This window comes from Vipera berus (assembly GCF_964194415.1).
Source record: "Vipera berus genome assembly, chromosome: 1".
NCBI lineage: Eukaryota > Metazoa > Chordata > Lepidosauria > Squamata > Viperidae > Vipera > Vipera berus.
Window position 1 is genome coordinate 361,557,520 of NC_138202.1, and position 21,176 is coordinate 361,578,695.

The 21,176-nt window shown below is 44.7% G+C and overlaps 1 protein-coding gene across 1 annotated transcript; it reads left to right on the top strand.

The window, feature by feature from the left end:
* Window positions 1-14,710: 14,710 nt before the first annotated feature.
* LOC308674181 (dehydrogenase/reductase SDR family member 13-like) lies at window positions 14,711-18,069 on the top strand. The gene is made up of 3 exons (XM_081338453.1): window positions 14,711-15,017; window positions 15,362-15,673; window positions 17,125-18,069. Exons 1-3 carry the CDS (start codon window positions 14,921-14,923, stop codon window positions 17,382-17,384), a joined length of 669 nt encoding a protein of 222 aa, XP_081194579.1. The 5' UTR covers window positions 14,711-14,920; the 3' UTR covers window positions 17,385-18,069.
* Window positions 18,070-21,176: the final 3,107 nt, after the last annotated feature.

A 21,176-nucleotide genomic window follows, 5' to 3' on the forward strand; every position in this document is an offset into this window, starting at 1 on the left:
ACCCTTTGACAGAGCACAGACTTTTAAAAATAATAATAATAATAAAATCACCACCACTGCCCTGAAAGTCATGTTGACTAGTGCCTCCGTAGCTTACCATGACCACTAACTCCAACACTGTAGATGCTCCTCTAGTCACCAAATCATTGATTAGCCCACCAGCATTCTTTTGCAGACCACAAAGATTTTTAATTTATCAGTGTGGGCCTTTCCCTTCTACAAGTTGCACAGATCTCTTCTAGATTTTCCTTTCCTTTCCGAGTTAACTCCTTGGTCTGTCATTGAGCAAGAATTGACTTTGTAGGGAAGTATATTATCATTTGATGTATATTTAACATATGTTCTACCTTTATTTACCGATTATATAATATTTGTATGCAATCCACATTGTGAGGTTTGGGGCAACTTACAATAGAAAAAATATATATTTAAAATCAGAAGATTAAAACATAAAAGCAGGCCTTTTTTTCCTCATAGAATGCCCAGAATGGCGTTCCGGCACCTTTTTTTGCACACACACAAAAAAGCTTTTGCACAAGCAATGCTACTCCCTCTATTGGATTTTGAAAGCCTATTGGCTTTCGAAAGCCAATAGGAATTGTTGCTGAGCACGCCAAAAGACCAGGCCGGCAAACGTTGCACCGGCAAGTTGTCTGCAGCGAAGGAGAGTTGGCAGGAACTTTGCATCCTTCCCTGCTGCCCAACTACACCATCCAAACTAGGTAAGTAAGAGAGGACAAGGAGTGGGAGGTGGATTCTGTGGAGTCTATGCGCACTCCTTCCTTGTGCTTTGAAACAGAGATGAGCACCGGCCCCTAGAGTCGGAAACGACTAGCACGCATGTGCGGGGAAACCTTTACCTTTTTACAAAGATGAGAGGGTAAACTATTTTCCAGAGCACCAAAGGGAAGATGTGGGGCTTCTTGTGAAAATGCCCCTTCATGGATTACTGCCTTGTCGTGGCGAAGGGGCTTGCGTAATTCAATGAAGCTATGAGCTATGCTGTGCAGGGCCACCCAAGACGGACAGGTCATAGCTGAGAGTTCTGACAAAACGTGATCCACTGGAGAAGGAAATGGCAACCCACTCCAGTATCTTTGCCATGAAAACCCTATGGACAGTACCAAAAGGCAAAACGATATGACGCTGGAAGATGAGCCCCTCAGGTCGGAAGGCGTCCAATATGCTACTGGGGAAGAGCAGAGAGCTAGTACTAGTAGCGCCAGAAAGAATGAAGCGACTGGGCCAAAGCCGAAAGGACGCTCAGCTGTGGATATGTCTGGTGGTGAAAGGAAAGTCCGATGCTGTAAAGATTTTTTCTCCATAGGAACCTGGAATGTAAGATCCATGAATCAAGGAAAGCTGGACGTGGTCAAACAAGAGATGACAAGACTGAACATCGACATCTTAGGTATCAGCGAACTAAAATGGACAGGAATGGGTGAATTTAATTCAGATGACCATCAGGTATACTACTGCGGGCAAGAATCCCTCAGAAGAAATGGAGTAGCCTTCATAGTCAATAAAAGAGTAGGAAAATCAATACTGGGATACAATCCTCAAAATGACAGAATGATCTCAGTTCGAATCCAAGGCAAACCATTCAATATCACAGTAGTCCAAGTCTATGCCCCAACCACCAGTGCTGAAGAGGATGAAATTGACCGGTTCTATGAAGCCCTACAGCACCTTATAGAAGTAACACCAAAAAATGATGTCCTTATCATCATGGGGGATTGGAATGCTAAAGTAGGAAGCCAAAAGATAACTGGAATAACAGGCAAGTTTGGCCTTGGAGTACAAAATGAAGCAGGGCACAGGCTGATAGAATTTTGTCAAGAGAATACGATGGTCATAGCAAACACTCTTTTCCAACAACCCAAGAGACGGCTCTACACATGGACATCACCAGACGGTCAACACAGAAATCAGATTGACTATATGCTCTGCAGCCAAAGATGGAGAAGCTCTATACAGTCGGTAAAAACAAGACCAGGAGCTGACTGTGGCTCAGACCATGAGCTTCACCTTGCAAAGTTTAGGCTTAAACTGAAGAAAGTAGGGAAAAGCACTAGGCCACTCAGGTATGAACTAAATCATATCCCTGTTGAATATACAGTAGAGGTGACAAATAGATTTAAGGAATTAGATCTGATAGACAGAGTGCCTGAAGAACTATGGACAGAGGTTCGCGACATTGTACAACAGGTAGCAACCAAAACCATCCCAAAGAAAAAGAAATGCAAGAAAGCAAAATGGCTGTCTGAGGAAGCTTTGCAAATAGCTGAGGAAAGGAGGGAAGCGAAAGGCAAGGGAGAAAAAGAAAGATACGCCCAATTGAATGCAGAATTCCAGAGAATAGCTAGAAGAGATAAGAATGCCTTCTTAAATGAACAGTGCAAAGAAATAGAAGAAAACAATAGAATAGGGAGGACCAGAGATCTTTTCAAGAAAATTGGAGAGATGAAAGGAACGTTTCATGCAAAAATGGGCGTGATAAAGGACCAAAATGGCAGGGACCTAACAGAGGCAGAAGAGATTAAGAAGAGGTGGCAAAATTACACAGAAGAACTATACAAGAATGAGCTTAACGTCCCAGATAATCACAATGATGTGGTCACTGACCTCGAGCCAGACATCCTAGAATGTGAGGTGAAGTGGGCCTTAGAAAAGCTGAGCAACAACAAAGCTAGTGGAGGTGACAGTATTCCAGCTGAGCTATTCAAAATCTTAAAAGACAGTGCAGTAAAAGTGCTACACTCAATTTGCCAGCAAATTTGGAAAACTCAACAGTGGCCACAGGATTGGAAAAGATCAGTTTACATTCCAATTCCAAAGAAAGGAAGTGCCAAAGAATGTTCAAACTATCGCACCATTGCACTCATTTCTCATGCTAGTAAAGTCATGCTTAAAATCCTACAAGCTAGACTTCAGCAGTATGTGGATCGAGAACTACCAGAAGTACAGGCAGGATTTCGAAGAGGCAGAGGAACTAGAGATCAAATTGCCAACATACGCTGGATCATGGAGAAAGCTAGGGAGTTCCAGAAAAACATCTACTTCTGCTTCATTGACTATGCTAAAGCCTTTGATTGTGTGGATCATAACAAACTGTGGCAAGTTCTTAAAGAGATGGGAGTACCAGACCATCTTATTTGTCTCTTGAGAAACCTATATGCGGGTCAAGAAGCAACAGTGAGAACTGGACACGGAACCACTGATTGGTTCAAAATTGGGAAAGGAGTCCGGCAAGGCTGTATACTGTCGCCCTGCCTATTTAACTTATATGCAGAGCACATCGTGAGAAAGGCAGGGCTAGATGAATCAAAAGTTGGAATTAAGATTGCCGGAAGAAATATCAACAACCTAAGATATGCAGATGATACCACTCTAATGGCAGAAAGTGAAGAAGAACTAAAGAGCCTCTTGTTGCGGGTGAAGAAGGAGAGTGCAAAACTTGGGTTGAAACTTAACATTAAGAAAACCAAGATCATGGCAACTGGCCCTCTCAATTCCTGGCAAATAGATGGGGAAGAAATGGAGGTAGTGACAGATTTTGTTTTCCTGGGCTCCAAGATCACTGCAGATGGGGACTGTAGCCAAGAAATTAAAAGACGCTTGCTCCTGGGGAGGAAAGCCATGGCAAATCTAGACAGCACACTAAAAAGCAGAGACATCACCCTGTCAACAAAAGTGCGTATAGTCAAGGCTATGGTCTTCCCAGTTGCAATGTATGGCAGTGAAAGTTGGACCATAAGAAAGTCTGAGCGCCAAAGAATTGAGGCCTTTGAACTCTGGTGCTGGAGAAGACTCCTGCGAGTCCCTTGGACTGCAAGGCGATCAAACCGGTCAGTCCTAGAGGAGATCAATCCTGACTGCTCTTTAGAAGGCCAGATCCTGAAGCTAAAACTCAAATACTTTGGCCACCTAATGAGAAGGAAGGACTCACTGGAGAAGAGCCTAATGCTGGGAAAGGTTGAGGGCAAGAGAAGAAGGGGACGACAGAGAATGAGGTGGCTGGATGGAGTCACTGAAGCAGTAGGCGTGAGCTTAAATGGACTCCAGAAGATGGTAGAAGACAGGAAGGCCTGGAGGAATGTTGTCCATAGGGTCGCGATGGGTCGGAAACGACTTCACAGCTAACAACAACAAGGAGAGAAGCAACCTAGAACTAAGGAAAAATTTCCTGATGGCGAGAGCAATCAACCAGTGGATTGGCTTACCTTCAGAAGAGGTGGGTGCTCCATCACTGGAGGCTTTCAGAAAGACACTGGACAACCATTTCTCTGAAATGATACGGAATCTCCTGCTTGGACAGGGGGTTGGACTACAAAACCTCCAAGATCCCTTCCAACTCTGTTATTGTGTTATAGACTCTTGGTGATTCTACAGGCCACGTCTCTCCACGTCCTCCAATCTTGCACTACTTCTTTGAGTTGTTCTCTGCTCGGGCCGGTGTCAGCTCTGATGGTGTCCAGTCACCGTGTTCTTTCACGGCCTGGTTTCCTTTTACCACTGACTCTCCAAGGCATAATTGTTTCTCCACTGAATTCCCCCGTGGGACACGGCCACAATCAGTGAGACACGGTTTGGGGGATTTTGCCTTCCAGTGACATGTCTGGTGTCATGTGCTCCAGCACTTGCTTGTTGGTCACCTTTCCTGTCCAAGGGATGCGCAGGAGCCTTATAAGACTGAGAATTTTAATTGTAATTTTATTTAATTGGGTTTTAATTGGAGTTTCATAGGGGTTTTATTTTATTCAAGGACTAAATTTAATTATTTTAATTGTTCTTAACTTTTGTAATGTGTATTGTTATTTTAAATTCCTTGTGGACCTCCCTGAGTCCTACGGGAGAAGGGCAGTATATAAGTCACATAAACATAAACATAAACATAAACATAAACATAATAATAAAGTTGGAAGGGACCTAGGAGGTCATCTAGTCCAACCCCCTGCTCAGGCAGGAAACCCTATACCATTTCAGACAGCACAGCTCAGACGCGTCGGTTTCCTACCTATCTTGCTTTCTTTAAGGTCCAACTTCCACAATCATAGGTAGCTACAGTTTGTATTTGAAATAGCTCACCTGACCAACTACCTCCTTATACAACAAAGGTTTCGACAGACAAAAACATGGCTGCACTGTGGAAAACAGGGACCAAAGCCCTAAGGCCTTTGCAGGAATTCCACCCACTCATTGAAATATGTGGATATGTGGATTATAGGCGAGTCACGATTACAACACAGGATATGAAGGTCTTTGCCAAACCCATCAACACAGATCCATTATGTTCCCTCAGGAGGATGAGAAGAAAAACCTAGCCTGACCTAAAGTGACAGTACACAACGAGGGCAGGTCATGCCAACCCAATCTTATTTCATTCTTTGATAAAGTGAGTAAACTAGTAGACCAGGGAAACACAGTCAACATAGTATACTTATATTTCAGTAAGACATTTGACAAAATGGACCACAACCTACTCCTTGGTAAACTAGGAAAAGGTGGAATAGACAAAATCACCACCGGATGGATCTGTAGCTGGCTGACAAACCATACTCAACGAGTAGTCCTCAAGGGCACTACATCTACATGGAGAGAAGTAAGCAGTGGGGTACCACAAGGTTCCGACTTAGGCCCAGGAGTCTTCAACATCTCCATCAATGACTTAGATCAGGGAATTGAAGGGGAACTCATCAAATTTGCAGAAGACACCAAACTGGCAGGAGTAGCCAACACCCCAGAAGACAAGCTCAGGATCCAAAAAGATCTTGGCCAACTTGAACAATGGGCCCTATCCAACAAAATGAGTTTAAACGTGGAGAAAAGGAAAGTCTTACACTTAGGCAGGAAAAACCAAAGGCACAAATACAGATTGGGTGAGACTTGGCTTAAAAACAGGAACTGTGCGAGGGACCTTGGAGTCCTAGTGGACCATCACTTGACCATGAGCAGCAGCAGCAGCAGCCCGAAAGGCCAACACGGTGCTAGGCTGCATGAACAGAGGGAGAGGATCAAGATCAGCTGAAGTGTCAACACCGCCTTACAATGCCTTGGAAAGGCCACACTTGGAATAAGGCATCCAATTTTGGTCACCACGATGTAAAAAAGGTGTTCGCACTCTGGAAAGAGTAGAAAGAAGAGCAAGAAAGATGATTAGGGGGCTGGAGGCTAAAAAAATAAAATAAACGATTGCAGGACTAGATATATTGGGTGTGTCTCAAGTCTAACAAAAGAAGGACTAGACATGATATTCCAATATTTGAGGGGCTGCCTCAAAGAAGAGAAGGGGGTCAATTTATTCTCAAAAGCAGAATAAGGCAGGACAAGAAGCAACGGATAGAAACTCATCAAGGAGAGAAGCAACCTGGAACTGAGGAGAAATTTCCTGACAGTGAGACTAACTAACCAGTGGAACTCCTTGCCTCCAGAAGGTGTGGGTGCTCCATCACTGGAGGCTTTTAAGAAGAGATAGGAATGAAAGGTTACAGGGTCTCCTGCTTAAGCAGCAGATTGGACCAGAAGACCTCCAGGGTCCCTTCCATCTCCGTTATACTGTTATTCTTACTAGTATTGACCATCTGTACAGACAATGCTGCCCTCAGAGGGGTGGTTATTGACACCATCCTATGTCAACAGCCATCTTTTGCATCTTAGGATGAGGCAAGCATCTACATGCCATTATTTATAAGATGTTTATTGACTGTTAAGCATTATAAAGCTGCCCATGTTGCAACAGTGACTCTGGGCAAACTGTAAAGCAGAATTTTCAACCCTGGCAACTTTAAGATGTGTGGACCAACTCCCAAATTCCCCAGACAGCCTTTCTTTCTTTCTTTCTTTCTTTCTTTCTTTCTTTCTTTCTTTCTTTCTTTCTTTCTTTCTTTCTTTCTTTCTTTCTTTCTTTCTTTCTTTCTTTCTTTCTTCTTTCTTTCTTTCTTTCTTTCTTTCTTTCTTTCTTTCTTTCTTTCTCTTTCTTTCTTTCTTCTTTCTTCCTTCCTTCCTTTCTCTCTTTCTTTCTTTCTTCCTTCCTTCCTTCCTTCCTTCCTTCCTTCCTTCCTTCCTTCCTTCCTTCCTTCCTTCCTTCTTCTCATTCTCATCTCCTCCCTCCCTCCCCTCTTTCTTTCTTTCCTCCCTCCCTCCCTCCTTAACGCAAGAGGGGAAGAAGGGAGGGCGAGAGATTGGGAGCGCTGCCCGTGGCCGTGGCTTTCCCACGGGGGAGGAGCGGGAGGCGGGCCAGGGCGGGGACCGTCCCGGTAAAGTCCAAGCGCTCCCGGGCTGCGGGGCAAGGGAGCGGGGCCGGGCGGGCGAGCGGGCCATGGAGGCGGCGGCGGGGCTGGCGGCGGGCGCGGCGGGGCTGCTGGGGCTCTGCGCGCTGCTCTACTACAACTTGGCTTTGGCCACCCGGTGCCGGAACGCGGTCAGCCTGCGGGGCAAGACGGTTCTCATCACAGGTAGCTCCGGGGGCTGCTGCGCTCCCATCCCAGGCGGGGGGGGCGTCGAGGTTGGGGTGGGGGGCGCTGACATTAACGAAAGCGAGAAAGTCCGGCCAAAAAAGCCCCTTTGGAATAAAGCAGGTGAGACCCCAAAGGGGGGAGGGGAACCGGGAGGGTCCGCAGAGACCAGCCGTCCCCGGGGGCTGCCTCGCCCCTTGAGACCCCCCCCCTTCCCGAGGCCGAGAGGAGGGGACGGGGAAGAGCCGGGCAGTCGCCGGAGGGGCGCAGGGGAGAAAGTCCAGGGGTGGCCAGACTTCGGGAGGGCGAACAGATTAACAGAGCCGGAAGGGACCTTGGAGGTCTTCTAGTCCAACCCCCTGCTCAAGCAGGAGTCTCTTGACTGTCTTCTGTCTTCCTGAAAAGCTCCAGCGATGGAGCAGCCACAACATCTGGAGGCAAGGAGTTCCCCTGGTTAATTGTTCTCACTGTCAGGAAATTCCTCCTTAGTTCTAAGGTTGCTCCTCTCCTTGACGAGTTTCCATCCGTTGCTTCTTGTCCGGCCTTCCGGCTCTTTGGAGAACAAGTGAACCCCCCCTTTCTCTATGGCAGCCCCCCAGTGATTGGAAGAGTTCTCTCCTGTCAGTCCACGGCTGCCCTTTGCCTGGCTAGACAGATGGTGTTGCTGGCTGGCTGGGACAGGAGGCGGCTGGAAACCGGATTTTCAGGCTCTGCCCGACTCGCTTGGTGTGGAGACAGGAGTCCCTTTTCTTAATCTCTGCTTCCGCTCTGCCCCCCCCAAGCTCCATCCCCCCCCCCCAGCAGGATGGAGAGAAGCCGGGAGCGATGCAGAGAAGAAAGCAGGAGGCTTTGGGGGCAGTTCAGCCCTGCAGGAGAGACGGCGGAGCTGGGAAGGTTAGCAAGTAGGACGGCCCGTTCAGCGTTCCTGCAGAAGGACGCCAAGATGATTGAAACAATTCCTGATGCTAAGAGCGATTGCACCAGAAGCAGGAAAGTCTGGTCTCGTGCTGAAAGCAGCAGGACAGAGTTCGAGTCCTGCCTTAGGTGTCAAATCCGGGCTAGGCGGGGGACCAGAACTCACCGTCTCCTGGTGATGGGCCCAAAGTCGCCCATTGTGATCCTTCTTGTACTAAAGAAAATCAAGGTGAGGTTGGACTAGATGACCCACAAAGTCCCTTCCAAGTCTATTATTCTAGTTTTAAAGCTTTATAAAGCGGTACTAATACTTCATGTGATCTTGATTCTATGCCTCTGTTTATACAAGATTGTGTTAGCTTTTTTGGCTGCTGCTGCACACGGCTGGCTCACGGTCAAGCGATCGTCCACCAGGACCCCAAGGTCTTTCAGAGAACAAAAGCAGCCCTCAAAGCATAAAACAGGAGGAAAATTGCCATAACAGTTACAGAAGTGGCTTCCCAAAGCCTCCCTCCTAGGGCTGAGGAGAAAGATGACCAGCCCCAAATCATTCAGTGGAAGTAATCAAAAATAGTCAATCGATTTATTAATCAGTGGAACCACCTGCCTCCAGAAGTTGTGAATGCTCCAGCACTGGATGGTTTTAAGAAGAGACTGGACAGCCATTTGTCTGAAATGGTATAGGGTGTCCTGCCTGAGCAGGGGGTTGGACTAGATGACCTTCAAGGTCCCTCCCAACTCTAATCATCATCATCATCATCATCACCACCACCACCACCACCACTCAGCTGGTCCTCATGGCCAAAAGCAGGATTTGAACTCACAGTTCTCCATTCTTGTAACGTGTGGCCGTAACCATGAAACCAAATCGGTTCTCCATAAAGGTTTCCGTTGACTCCAAGGAAAAGGAAAAGAAATTGAGCAGACACAATAATCAGCAACTAATCACCACTTTTGCAGTAGCAAGGAGTGCCAAAGTCACATACTTTAACAGATGTTAAATAAAACTTCATAGGATTGTTCCTTTGACTAGAATGCCCTCAAATGCATTATTAAGGATAAATCCAGGCTAAAATAAAAGGAAAATCACTGAAGCATGACACACATACAAAAACAGAATATCAGGGTTGGATGGGACCTTAAAGGTCCTCTAGTCCAACCCCCTCCCTGAAGCAGGAAACTCTTCATTTTAGACAAATGGTTGTCCAGTTTCCTCTTAAAAACCTCCAATAATGACTCACCCACAACTTCTGGAGACAGTCATTCCACTGATTAATTATTCTCACAATCAGGAAATTTGACACCCCTCCATTAATGCATGATTGGCCTTCAAATTGTTTTGAAACGTGTGGGTAAAGTGACATCCTGCAGAGCCAGTGTTGGGAGACCTGCGCCATCTTCTGGTCTGACAGGAACATTGCATCCCATTTTTGAAATGCCTTTTTTATTATTATTACTAAACTTATTTGCCACCATCTCACTACAAAGTGGTCCTTTGAGAGACCTACTGGTGTGTGGTGATTGGTTTAGTGCGTGTATGGATGAGTGTGCACAGTGTAGTGCAAGAGGCTAAATTAGCCTACACACGTATAGAGCTGCTAAACATCGGGTTTGCAAGGCAGTCTGGAATTACCAGCGATTTTCAGCAGTCCCATAACATACTGAACTGCATAGCGAGGCCTCCAGGATCTCCATGGATTGTCTTCGGGCCAGGGAGAAGACGACGTAAGAGAAAGAGAAAGGAGCGAAAGCAAAAACATGGCTGCAGGGCTGGGAGACTGATTCGACTCAGAAAGCAGCCTCATAGACCAGCATTACCGAGTCTTCTTCTGAGCAATGCCAGATCCTTCGTCCATAAAATTGACGAATTACAGCTGCAGTTGGCAGCAAGCAGGCTTCTCCGTGAATGTTGTGTGATGGTTGTAACAGAGACCTGGCTACATCCAGATGTACCGAATGCAGCAGTGGAGCTGACAAGCCGAGTCATTCACCGCTCTGAGAGAGATAAAGGCTCCGGTAAGAGCAAAGGAGGAGGACTCTGTGTGTATATACATTGTGACTGGTGTGCCAACAGCAGATTAGTGTACACGTATTGCTCCCCAGATGTGGAACTGATGACTGTTATATGTAGGCTTTTTTATCTGCCTAGAGAAATTACTGTGGTAATTATTAAAGCTGTTTATATTCCACCTGATGCCAATGGCAAACTATTTGAGTTTCAACTTCATGATCTGGCCTTCTAAAGAGCAGCCAGGGTTTATCTCCCCTAGGACTGACTGGTTTGATCGCCTTGCAGTGCAAGGGACTCGCAAGAGTCTTCTCCGGCACCATAGTTCAAAGGCCTCAATTCTTTGGCGCTCAGCCTTTCTTATGGTCCAACTTTCACTGCCATACATTGCAACTGGGAAGACCATAGCCTTGACTATACGCACTTTTGTTGACAGGGTGATGTCTCTGCTTTTTAGTGTGCTGTCTAGATTTGCCATGGCTTTCCTCCCCAGGAGCAAGTGTCTTTTAATTTCTTGGCTGCAGTCCTCATCTGCGGTGATCTTGGAGCCCAGGAAAATAAAATCTGTCACTACTTCCATTTCTTCCCCATCTATTTGCCAGGAATTGAGAGGGCTGGATGCCATGATCTTGGTTTTCTTAATGTTTAGTTTCAACCCAACTTTTGCACTCTCCTTCTTCACCTGCAACAAGAGGCTCTTTAGTTCTTCTTCACTTTCTGCCATTAGAGTGGTATCGTCTGCATATCTTAGGTTGTTGATATTTCTCCCGGCAATCTTAATTCCAACTTTTGATTCATCTAGCCCTGCCTTTCTCATGATGTGCTCTGCATATAAGTTAAATAGGCAGGGCGACAGTATACAGCCTTGCCGGACTCCTTTCCCAATTTTGAACCAATCAGTGGTTCTGTGTCCAGTTCTCACTGTTGCTTCTTGGCCCACGTATAGGTTTCTCAAGAGACAAATAAGATGGTCTGGTACTCCCATCTCTTTAAGAACTTGCCACCATTTGTTGTGATCCATACAATCAAAGGCTTTAGCAGAGTCAATGAAGCAGAAGTAGATGTTTTTCTGGAACTCTCTAGCTTTCTCCATGATCCAGCGTATGTTGGCAATTTGATCTCTAGATCCTCTGCCTCTTCGAAAGCCTGCCTGTACTTTTGGTAGTTCTCGATCCAGATACTGCTGGAGTCTAGCTTGTAGGATTTTAAGCATAACTTTACTAGCATGTGAAATGAGTGCAATGGTGCGATAGTGTAAACATTCTTTGGCATTGCCTTTCTTTGGAATTGGAATGTAAACTGATCTTTTCCAATCCTGTGGCCACTGTTGAGTTTTCCAAATTTGCTGGCAAATTGAGTGTAGCACTTTTACTGCATCGTCTTTTAAGATTTTGGAAAGCTCAGCTGGAATACTGTCACCTCCACTAGCTTTGTTGTTGCTCAGCTTTCCTAAGGCCCTCTTCACTTCACATTCTAGGATGTCTTACTCGAGGTCAGTGACCACCTCATCGTGGTTATCAGGGACATTAAGCTTGTTCTTGTATAGTTCTTCTGTGTAATTTTGCTACCTCTTCTTAATCTCTTCTGCCTCTGTTAGGTTCCTGCCATTTTGGTCCTTTATCATGCCCATTTTTGCATGAAACTTTCCCTTCATCTCTCCAATTTTCTTGAAGAGATCTCTAGTCCTCCCTATTCTATTGTTTTCTTCTATTTCTTTGCACTGTTCATTTAAGAAGGCATTCTTATCTCTTCTAGCTATTCTCTGGAATTCAGCATTCAATTGGGTGTATCTTTCTTTTTCTCCCTTGCCTTTCGCTTCCCTCCTGTCCTCAGCTATTTGCAACACTTCCTCAGATAGCCATTTTGCTTTCTTGCATTTCTTTTCCTTTGGGATGTTTTTAGTTGCTACTTCTTGTACAATGTTGCGAACCTCCATCCAAAGTTCCTCAGGCACTCTGTCTGTCAGATATGATTCCTTAAATCTATTTGTCACCTCTACTGTATATTCGTCAGGGATATGATTTAGTTCATACCTGAGTGGCCTAGTGCTTTTCCCTACTTTCTTCAGTTTAAGGCTAAATTTGGCAACGAGAAGCTCATGGTCTGAACCACAGTCAGCTCCTGGTCTTGTTTTTACTGACTGGTCAGTACAATAAATATAAAATATTAAGTTAGGGTAAAACCATAATAAAATTTCCATAATATGGCGCTATGAAGTTGAAATGGGAGAGCTGTTATACAGGTAGTCCTTGATTTACAATAGTTAATTTAGTGACTGTTCAATGTTTGAAGGCACTTATGACCATTTTTCACACTTAACAACCATTAGAGCATGGTCATATGATCAAAATTCTGATGCTTGGCAACTCACTCACATTTATGACGGTCGCAGTATCCCGGTGTCATGCAATCCCCTTTTGAGACGTTCTGTCAAGCAAAAACAATGAGAAAGCCATGTTACCAATTAGCAACCATATTACCAATATAACAACCGCAGTGATTCATTTAACAACTGTGGCAAGAAAGGACATAAAATAGGGCAAAATTCACTTAAAAACTGTGTCACTTAGCGACAGAAATGTTGGACTCAATTGCAGTCATACTTAATAGGTGGACAATACAAAAAATGAGATAAAATATTAAAATAGGGTAAAACCATGTTAAACTTACCATAATATGGCACCATAGAGTCAGAGTGGGAGAGATGTTATTCCGACAGTTCATTTAGTAACTGTTCAAAGGTACAATGGCGCTGAAAAAAGTGACTTATGACCCTTTTTCACACTTATGACCATTGCATCACACCTGGGGTCATGTGATTAAAATTCAGACACTTGGCAACTGACTCATATTTATGACGGTTGCACCATCCTGGGGTCATGCAATCATCTTTTGTGACCTCTGACAAACAAAGTCAAGGGGGAAGCCAAATTCACTTAACAACTGTGTTATTAATTTAACAACTGTGGTGATTCACTTAACAACTGTGGCAAGAAATTGACCTAACAACTGTCTCCCTTAGCAACAGAAATGTTGGACTCAATTGTAGGTATAAGTCATGGACTACCTGTATATTTAATAGGTGGACAATACAAAAAATGAGTTAAAATATTAAAACAGGGTAAAACCATGTTAAAATCACCATAATATGGTGCCATAGAGTTGCAGTGGGATGTTATAATTCATGATCTAAGGAAGCTAAAATCCTTTAACTGCTTCTGGTGTGAATTGAAATTTCTTAATGAGACTTTCTTGGGCTATATGTGTTATTGTTTGTTCCTGTCAAGGAATTGTGCAGTGCGCACAACTGTAACTCTAACTATATAAATATAAATTATAACTATACATATAAATATAAGTACAAATATAAATATACCTGTCAGGAACACAGGAACATTGTGAGGTAAATCTTAACAGCACACAGAGGACACAGAAGAAAAAGGCGGGAAAGAAGGGAACCTCCCCCTCCGCACCCATGGCAACCAATCAGAGGGCAGATTGCCTCATGCAGGAGCCAGCACTCTCCAACCAATCAATTACACTGAATTCGAGATCCCAACTTTTCCGATGAACCCCGGTCGCCCTGCGGACCCCCAGCCATTCCCCACTTGAAGAGCTTTGCCTTCAATTCTGGCCAGTCCTGTCCGGGTTCTGTCCGGGGGGGCTCCATATTTTGGGGGGCAGCTGCATTCCTGAAAGTGCTTTTGTTGGATCTGCGTGATCGATTTGGTTCTGGTTAATAAAACTCATCCATTTTATCTGCCCTTCTTCATTCTTGACTGTAAGACTGTGGTATGTTATTATAGAATAACAGAGCTGGAAGGGACCTCGGAGGTTTTGTAGTCCAACCCCCTGGCTAAGCAGGAGACCCCAAACCATTTCAGACAAGTGACTGTCCAGTCTCTTCTTAAAAGCCTCCAGTGTTGGATCATTCACAACTTCTGGTGGCCAGCTGTTCCACTGGTCAATTGTTCTCACTGTCAGGAAATTCCTCCTTAGTTCCAGGTTGCTTCTCTCCTTGATTAGTTTCCATCCATTGCTTCTTGTCCTGCCCTCTGGTCCTTTGGAGAATAGCTTGACCCCCTCCTCTTCTTTGGGTAAGGCCCTTTGCGGCTACATAACACCCTTTATTAAGCAAATCACCGCACTTGTTTTATGAATCCAGGTTCCCCATTGATTTTGCTTGTGGGAATCCTCATGGGACAATCACAAAGAGGATGCAGCCACTGTGAGAAATAACGCTGGTTGCCAAGCACACGAATTCTGATCACATGGCCCCTGGGGATGCTGCGATGGTTGAAATTGTGAGGATTGGTCGTAAATCACTTTTCTCGGGCATTATTGTAATTTCGAATGGTTGCAAGTCGAGGACTGCCTGTATTGTTTTATTACACAACACCTGGAGTGATTGTCAGGAGGTGAACAGAGATACGTAGAAGGCGAGTAAACTGGGATCAGCCTTTGAAGCCGCACCCGATCCCGATTCTTCTCAGGATTCCTTCTGCTCCTGTTCCAGGAAAGCGGGAACTCGGAGGTGATCCTGATGATCCTGGATCTGGCCAACCTCAACTCCGTGCGAGCTTTTGCACAGACCTTCTTAAAATCGGAGCCCCGTCTGGACATCCTCATCAACAATGCCGGTGGGTGCCGAGCAGACCCCCCTCCGGCGTATCTGGGCGAGGAAGTGGGAATATTGTGGGGGTCTCCAGGATTTCTCTTCCTTCGGGGGTTTGGCCGTGACTTCAGAAGCAGCTCTCTCCTCTTTGTGGTTATTTGCTTTTGGTATCCCGCCTTTATTATTATTTTTACAAGTAACTCGAGGCGGTGAACAGATCCAGCATGCCTTCCTCCTCATGTAACACTGGGGTGGGGGCAGGAAGGAGCTGTTGCAACTTTGGAACTGGGTTGTAAATACATTTTGAATGATCACAAAGTAACGTTGTAAACTGAAGACTACCTGGAATTTGCTTACTTTTTTTGGCAGGGATCTTTAAGGACGGTCAAACCGCTGATGGCTTTGACCTGGCTTTCCAGGTCAACCACCTGGCCCACTTCCTGCTGACCCACCTGCTCCTGGATCGGCTGAAGCGCTGCACCCCCAGCCGGATTATAATTGTGACCTCGAGTATGCACTGTGCTGGGAAGATTGAGTTTCGGACCATCCACAAGCCGGCCGAGAGTCTGTGGCAGGCTCTAAAATCGTACTTCAACAGCAAACTAGCCAACATTCTCCACACGCGAGAGTTGGCCAACCAGCTGGAAGGAACCAACGTCACTTGCTATGCAGTTCATCCAGGTGAGTGGAAGTCCGGCTCCAAGAAGCGCAAGATGGAACCCCCGAATATCCTGCTGGGGCTCTGCCAAGCATTTCTCTGCCCCGGGGGCTCCCTCAACCCCCCCCCCTTTGCAGAACCACCCCGGGAGTTTCCTCCATTGGGTTCCACTGGGGAGGGAGACGTCTCCCACCCTCCCGGGTCCCAGAGCTAATAGAATCCTAAAATCTTAGAGTGGGACGGGGTTTTGGAGGTCTTCTAGACCAACCCACTGCCTAAAGCAAGGCTGAGGCTTTCCCCTTCCATTTCCACATCCTCTTCACTTTCCCTCCTCTTCCTTCCCCCTCCTCCCTCCCTCTTCCTCCTCGTCCTTTGCTCTTCCTCCTCTTTCTCCTCCTGTCATTCTCTTTCTGTTCCTCCGCCTCCCTCCCTCTCCTCCTATTCCTTCTCCCCTTTGCTTTCTCCTGCTTCTTTGCCTCCATTTACCTTTCCTCCTGCTCTTCCTCCTCCTGCTCCTCCCCCTTCCTCTTCCTCCTCCTTCCTCTCCTCTTCTTCCCCATTCACCTCCTCCTCCTCTTCCTCCTCTCCACAAGCCCCCCTCCCTTCTAGCACTGATGACGATCCCAGGTTGAGTCATGAAATGTCTGTGTCATTGCTCCAATAGATGAAATCAATTAAAAGAACTTCCAGGCAAAGATTTCTTCCTCAAAGCACATTTTATTCAGGAAAAAAGTATTGGCACTTACATAGTTGAACCCAAGACTGAAGTTCCCTCCCCCTGATACAATGTAACAAGTTGCAATTCCCACCACAGAAAGGCTGTCATAAATCACATTCACCAATTATTCTAAAATGCGGGCTCTCCTCCCAACTTCTCAACCCAAAACTTTATCTAACCTTGACCTTGTGTTCACACACAGCTGCAATTATTGTGGTAGCATTCCCCTCCTCCCCCCTTCTACATCTAAATATCTCAAGCATCAGGAAAAACACAGTCAAAGCAAAAGGTAAAATGGTTGCAGTTTCTTAATTGTCACAACGTTGACATCCTGCAAGAAAACAGCCAAACTCACAGTGGACCAAGGACCTCAGACTTCAACTCTGAGGTACAAATATTCTATCAGAACATTGTTATTTATTATTATTAGAATGTAGTAGTTGCCCCACTGCAATGACTTCGTGCATGCAAAGGAGCACACATGCTCACAAACACACACGCACACACACACACAGAGAGAGAGAGAGAGAGAGAGAGAGAGAGAGAGAGAGAGAAACCCTACTGGCATCCTCACCTACTCAGCTTGAGCTCTTGGTCTTCTGAGACATTTCCTATGTTGCCCAAAGGGTGCTAAGCGGCCCATGGTTCCTGGTGGGAAACGGGTACTGTGTGAAGGGTTTATTCAGGATCTCCCTCCCTCTGCCCCCCTTAGGTAATCTTCCATCCACTGCCTGTTCTCTCTTCCTTTGATTTCAGGACTTGTTAAAACCGAAGTTTTTCGCTCGTATCCCCGTTGGCTCTTCTGGTGGGTTTGGTTCATGAAGCTGTTCAGCCGAAATTGTGATTCTGGTGCCCAGACCACCATCTACTGTGCCACTGAGGAGGGCATTGAGTGGCTGAGCGGGCAGTATTTTGTGGACTGCCAGCCGAAGGTGCCCAGTCGACAGGCCCGCAATGACCAGCTGGCCAAGAAGCTCTGGGAATTCAGCGAGTGGCTGCTGGGACTGACCAGCTAAATTTGTCCACTTTAAATTTCCCCCCTTAATTTTTTCTGAGGTGAAGGTAGGAAAACACACGGAAAAGCACGCACAGAATAACAGCAAAGCACCTGGGCAATTGGCACAGGGGCCCCTCCTGGGCTGTGTGCTTTCTCCATGGCACTTCTCTGTCTCCATGGAAATGACTGCAACTCGAACGATCCCTCTGTTAAAGAGCAGGTTGTCCTCGACTTACGACCACAGTTGAGCTCAAAACCTCTGTTGTTAATTGAGACATTTGTTAAGTGAGGTTTGCCCCATTTTGCAAGCTTCCTTGCCTCAGTTGTTAAGTGAATCGCTGCGGTTGATAAGTTAGTAACAAGCTTGTTAAGCCTTGGCTTTGCTTGCCAGAAGGTCATCAAAGGGATCACATGACCTTGGGAAACAGCAACGGTCATAAAAGCAAGTCAGTTGCCAAGTGTCTGAATTTGGATCACGTGACCATGGGATGCTGCAATGGTTGTAAGTGTGGAAAAGGGTCACGAGTCACTTTTTTCTGGGCTGTCGTAACTCTGAACAGTCACTAAATGAAGTAAGTCAGGCACTGCTTGCACTGAAGTTTGCAGATGAGACAAGAGTCAGGGGTCTCGGACTTCCGGTTTGCCGAAAGCTGTAAATGGACGCCTGGAGGATGGCTCCCGTCTTCCACATCCAGATTCGCATCGCTGGGGGGTCCTAAAAGGACCGAAGAGTCGCCCTGGAGGGGTGTCCAGACAGAAGGGGCTTTTACAGAAACATGGGGGGGCAGCAACCCCCCCGTTAGTGCCTGCATTCCCTTTGTACCGGTGGATGAAAGACTGACCATAGGAATATGGCCAGCTCCTAGGCTGCAGACAGCCGAAGTCAAAGCTACCATCAGGCAACATTAAAGCAGAGTGGAAGAGACGAGGGTAAGATTCCTCTCTTGTACCTTAATCATCTTCTTTTCACCTAATTAAGCTGCTAAGTACTTTTCCCCCTGTGAAGAGGGAGGGGGAATTTAACCCTCCCTTCGGAAGGTGGCGAACAAATTCAGGGTTGTTTTTTTTTGAAACAAAGAACATTTAAGAAAGAAATAACAAAAGAAAAGAACTCTTAAAGTACTTGGGGGACACCCAGTGGCTAAATTTGAAATTGCAATTCTGACTTTCTCTTTAAAAAAAACACCAAGAAAATATTTAAGAAAATAAAATAAAGAGTAACCTTGAACATCAGATGTGAAAGCTTACAGTGGAAGAGTTTCAAAAACAAACTCTTGCTCTGTGGGAAATATCTTACCAAACTTATCAGCTCCTTTCTACAGCTGGCGATGAAATAAGAGCTTTTGGGAAAGAATTAGAAAGTATCTCGATGAAACAAACTCAAATTCAAACTGACTACAACTAATATTTTACTGGGACAGAACTTAATAGAAGAAATTGAACAATCAAATACACTGACAGAAGAATCAAATAGTCAACAAATACAGGTTTTTGAAGATGGTGATGGAGAAAATATGGAAGGAAGTTTATTTGAACCAGCACAATTGTACCAAGAGGTGAAAATAGTAAGATTTGGTGCTGTTGGAAGATTCTTTAATTCTTCAATGGTGGAGTCTGGAGGTCCACTTCAATTTCAAATAGTAATACAAGAATACTTTGATGACCCTGAGGCAAAGAAGCGTAAAATGGCATGGCAAGGAAGAAAGCAAGAATACGATTGAAGAAATATGAACATTTTTAGGAGGTCAAATAGATAATATTAAAATAGACAGGATGGTACTGGGACTACAAGAATGTTTTGATGAGTAGATAAAAATATTGATTAACTAATAAAATAAATAAATAAAAATAAAAAATAAAATACAAATGTATGAATATTAACATTGAAATATTGAGTTTTTCTAAAGGATATGGGTTAAGATGTATACATGCTAAAAATGATAGACTATAACTAATATGTTTGGATGCAGAGACATGAAGGATGTTTTGAATGTTAAAATGGAACAAATTTTGGTTAATTTTTAATATGTGGAAACTATAAATGAGAAATAAGAATATCCTCTTTTCTTTTTCTTTTTTCTTTCCTTTTTTCTGTTTTTCTGTTTTTCTGTTTTTTCTTTTTTCCCTCCTCCTTGTGATATGTATTTTAATGACTATTATTTTAAATATTCTATAATTGTTATAGATATGGAAATGAGATAAATGAGATAAATGAGAACTGGATTACACTACTAGATATTGAAGAAGAATTGTATCAAGGAAAAAGAGATTTTTTAGTGATATGAAATTGAGAAATCTCAAACGTTTTAATTTTAATACCAATGTAAAATTAAGCTAGAAAAAATAGATAAGGTGTTCGATGTTTTTAAGATGGAATGTTAAAATATGAAATATACTAAAAGATTGATGGATATATATTCAAAAAGTAAAATAAAATAAACTGTTAAATATTTGATGAATAGCAATAAGAAATATGTTAATCTAGATAAGAGATAGTATATATCGAAGAAAAAAAGAGAGGAAGTATTGGTTATAATAATGTGGAGATCTGTAATAATATGTACTTGTCTGAGATGGAAATATTGTAACTCGGATACCACGTTGCTTCTTAAAGATATTATTGTAAATGTTGGAAAACTAATAAAATATTATATAAAAAAAGAGTCGGGGGTCTCATTCGAGACGGTGATGAGTCTGCATACAGACAGGAGGTTGAGGAACGGGCCCTTTGGTGCAGCCTGAACAATATGGACTAGAATCCGCTGAAAATCGAAGAGATGATGGTAGATTTTAGGCAGAGCCTTCCTGTTCCGCCACCTCTGGCAACGTTAGACAAGGCGGGATCAACAGCCGATACCTTCAGGCTTCGGGGTTCTAGGAACTCCCAGGACCTGAAATGGGCACCTGACATTAGAGCCTCCACTAAAAAGGCATCACAAAGAATGTTTTTCCATGTCAGCTCAGGAAGTTCAGACTGCCCCAAGAGCTCTGGTTACAGGTAGCAGAATGACAGAGCTGGAAGGGGCCTCGGAGGTCGTCTAGTCCAACCCCCTGCTCAAGCAGGTGACCCTGGCCTGCACCATATCAGACAAAAGGGTGTCCAATCTCTTCTTAAAAACCTCCAGTGTTGGAGCACCCACAACTTCTGGGGTTCTACAGAGGAATAATGGGGTCCGTCATTCGTACTTCAATAGTTGTCTGCTTCGGTACAGCGACCAAACGGGACGGATACTTAGGAATGCAGGAAAAAAAGGTTGCAATCACCGTGCCTTCCATTGAAGACCTGCGTATTGAGCGGGTCAGAAGGAGGGCTGAGTAAATCTCTACACACCTGTCACATCCTGGACACAAACTGTTGCAACTCCTCCCCTCCGGATGACGCTACAGGATGTTGCGTGCCAAAACAACCAGACACAGGGAGAGTCTTTTCCCTCCTGCCATCACTCTGTTGAACAGCTAATCCTCACAATACTGTCTAAGGTTTGTGTGTATTTACCCATGTTGTACAACTGTACTATTATCCTTCTTATTGGTGGCATTATGATTATTATCACTCTGTTGTTTTGCACGTACGCTGAGAGCTTCTTCTACACCAGGGACACGTTTTCCTTCTGTGTCTCATCACGCTTGGCCAAATAAATTGTTCCATCTTCTTAAGACGAAAAGAGACGGTGGTGGAGTTTGGGGTAAACGAAAGCAGGCTTCTGACCACAAGTAGTCCTCGACTTGCAACCATTCATTTAGTGACAAAATTCACTTAACCATCCTCTTGCTTAACACGGGCAGCTTTAAAACTCCTATAAGTCAATAA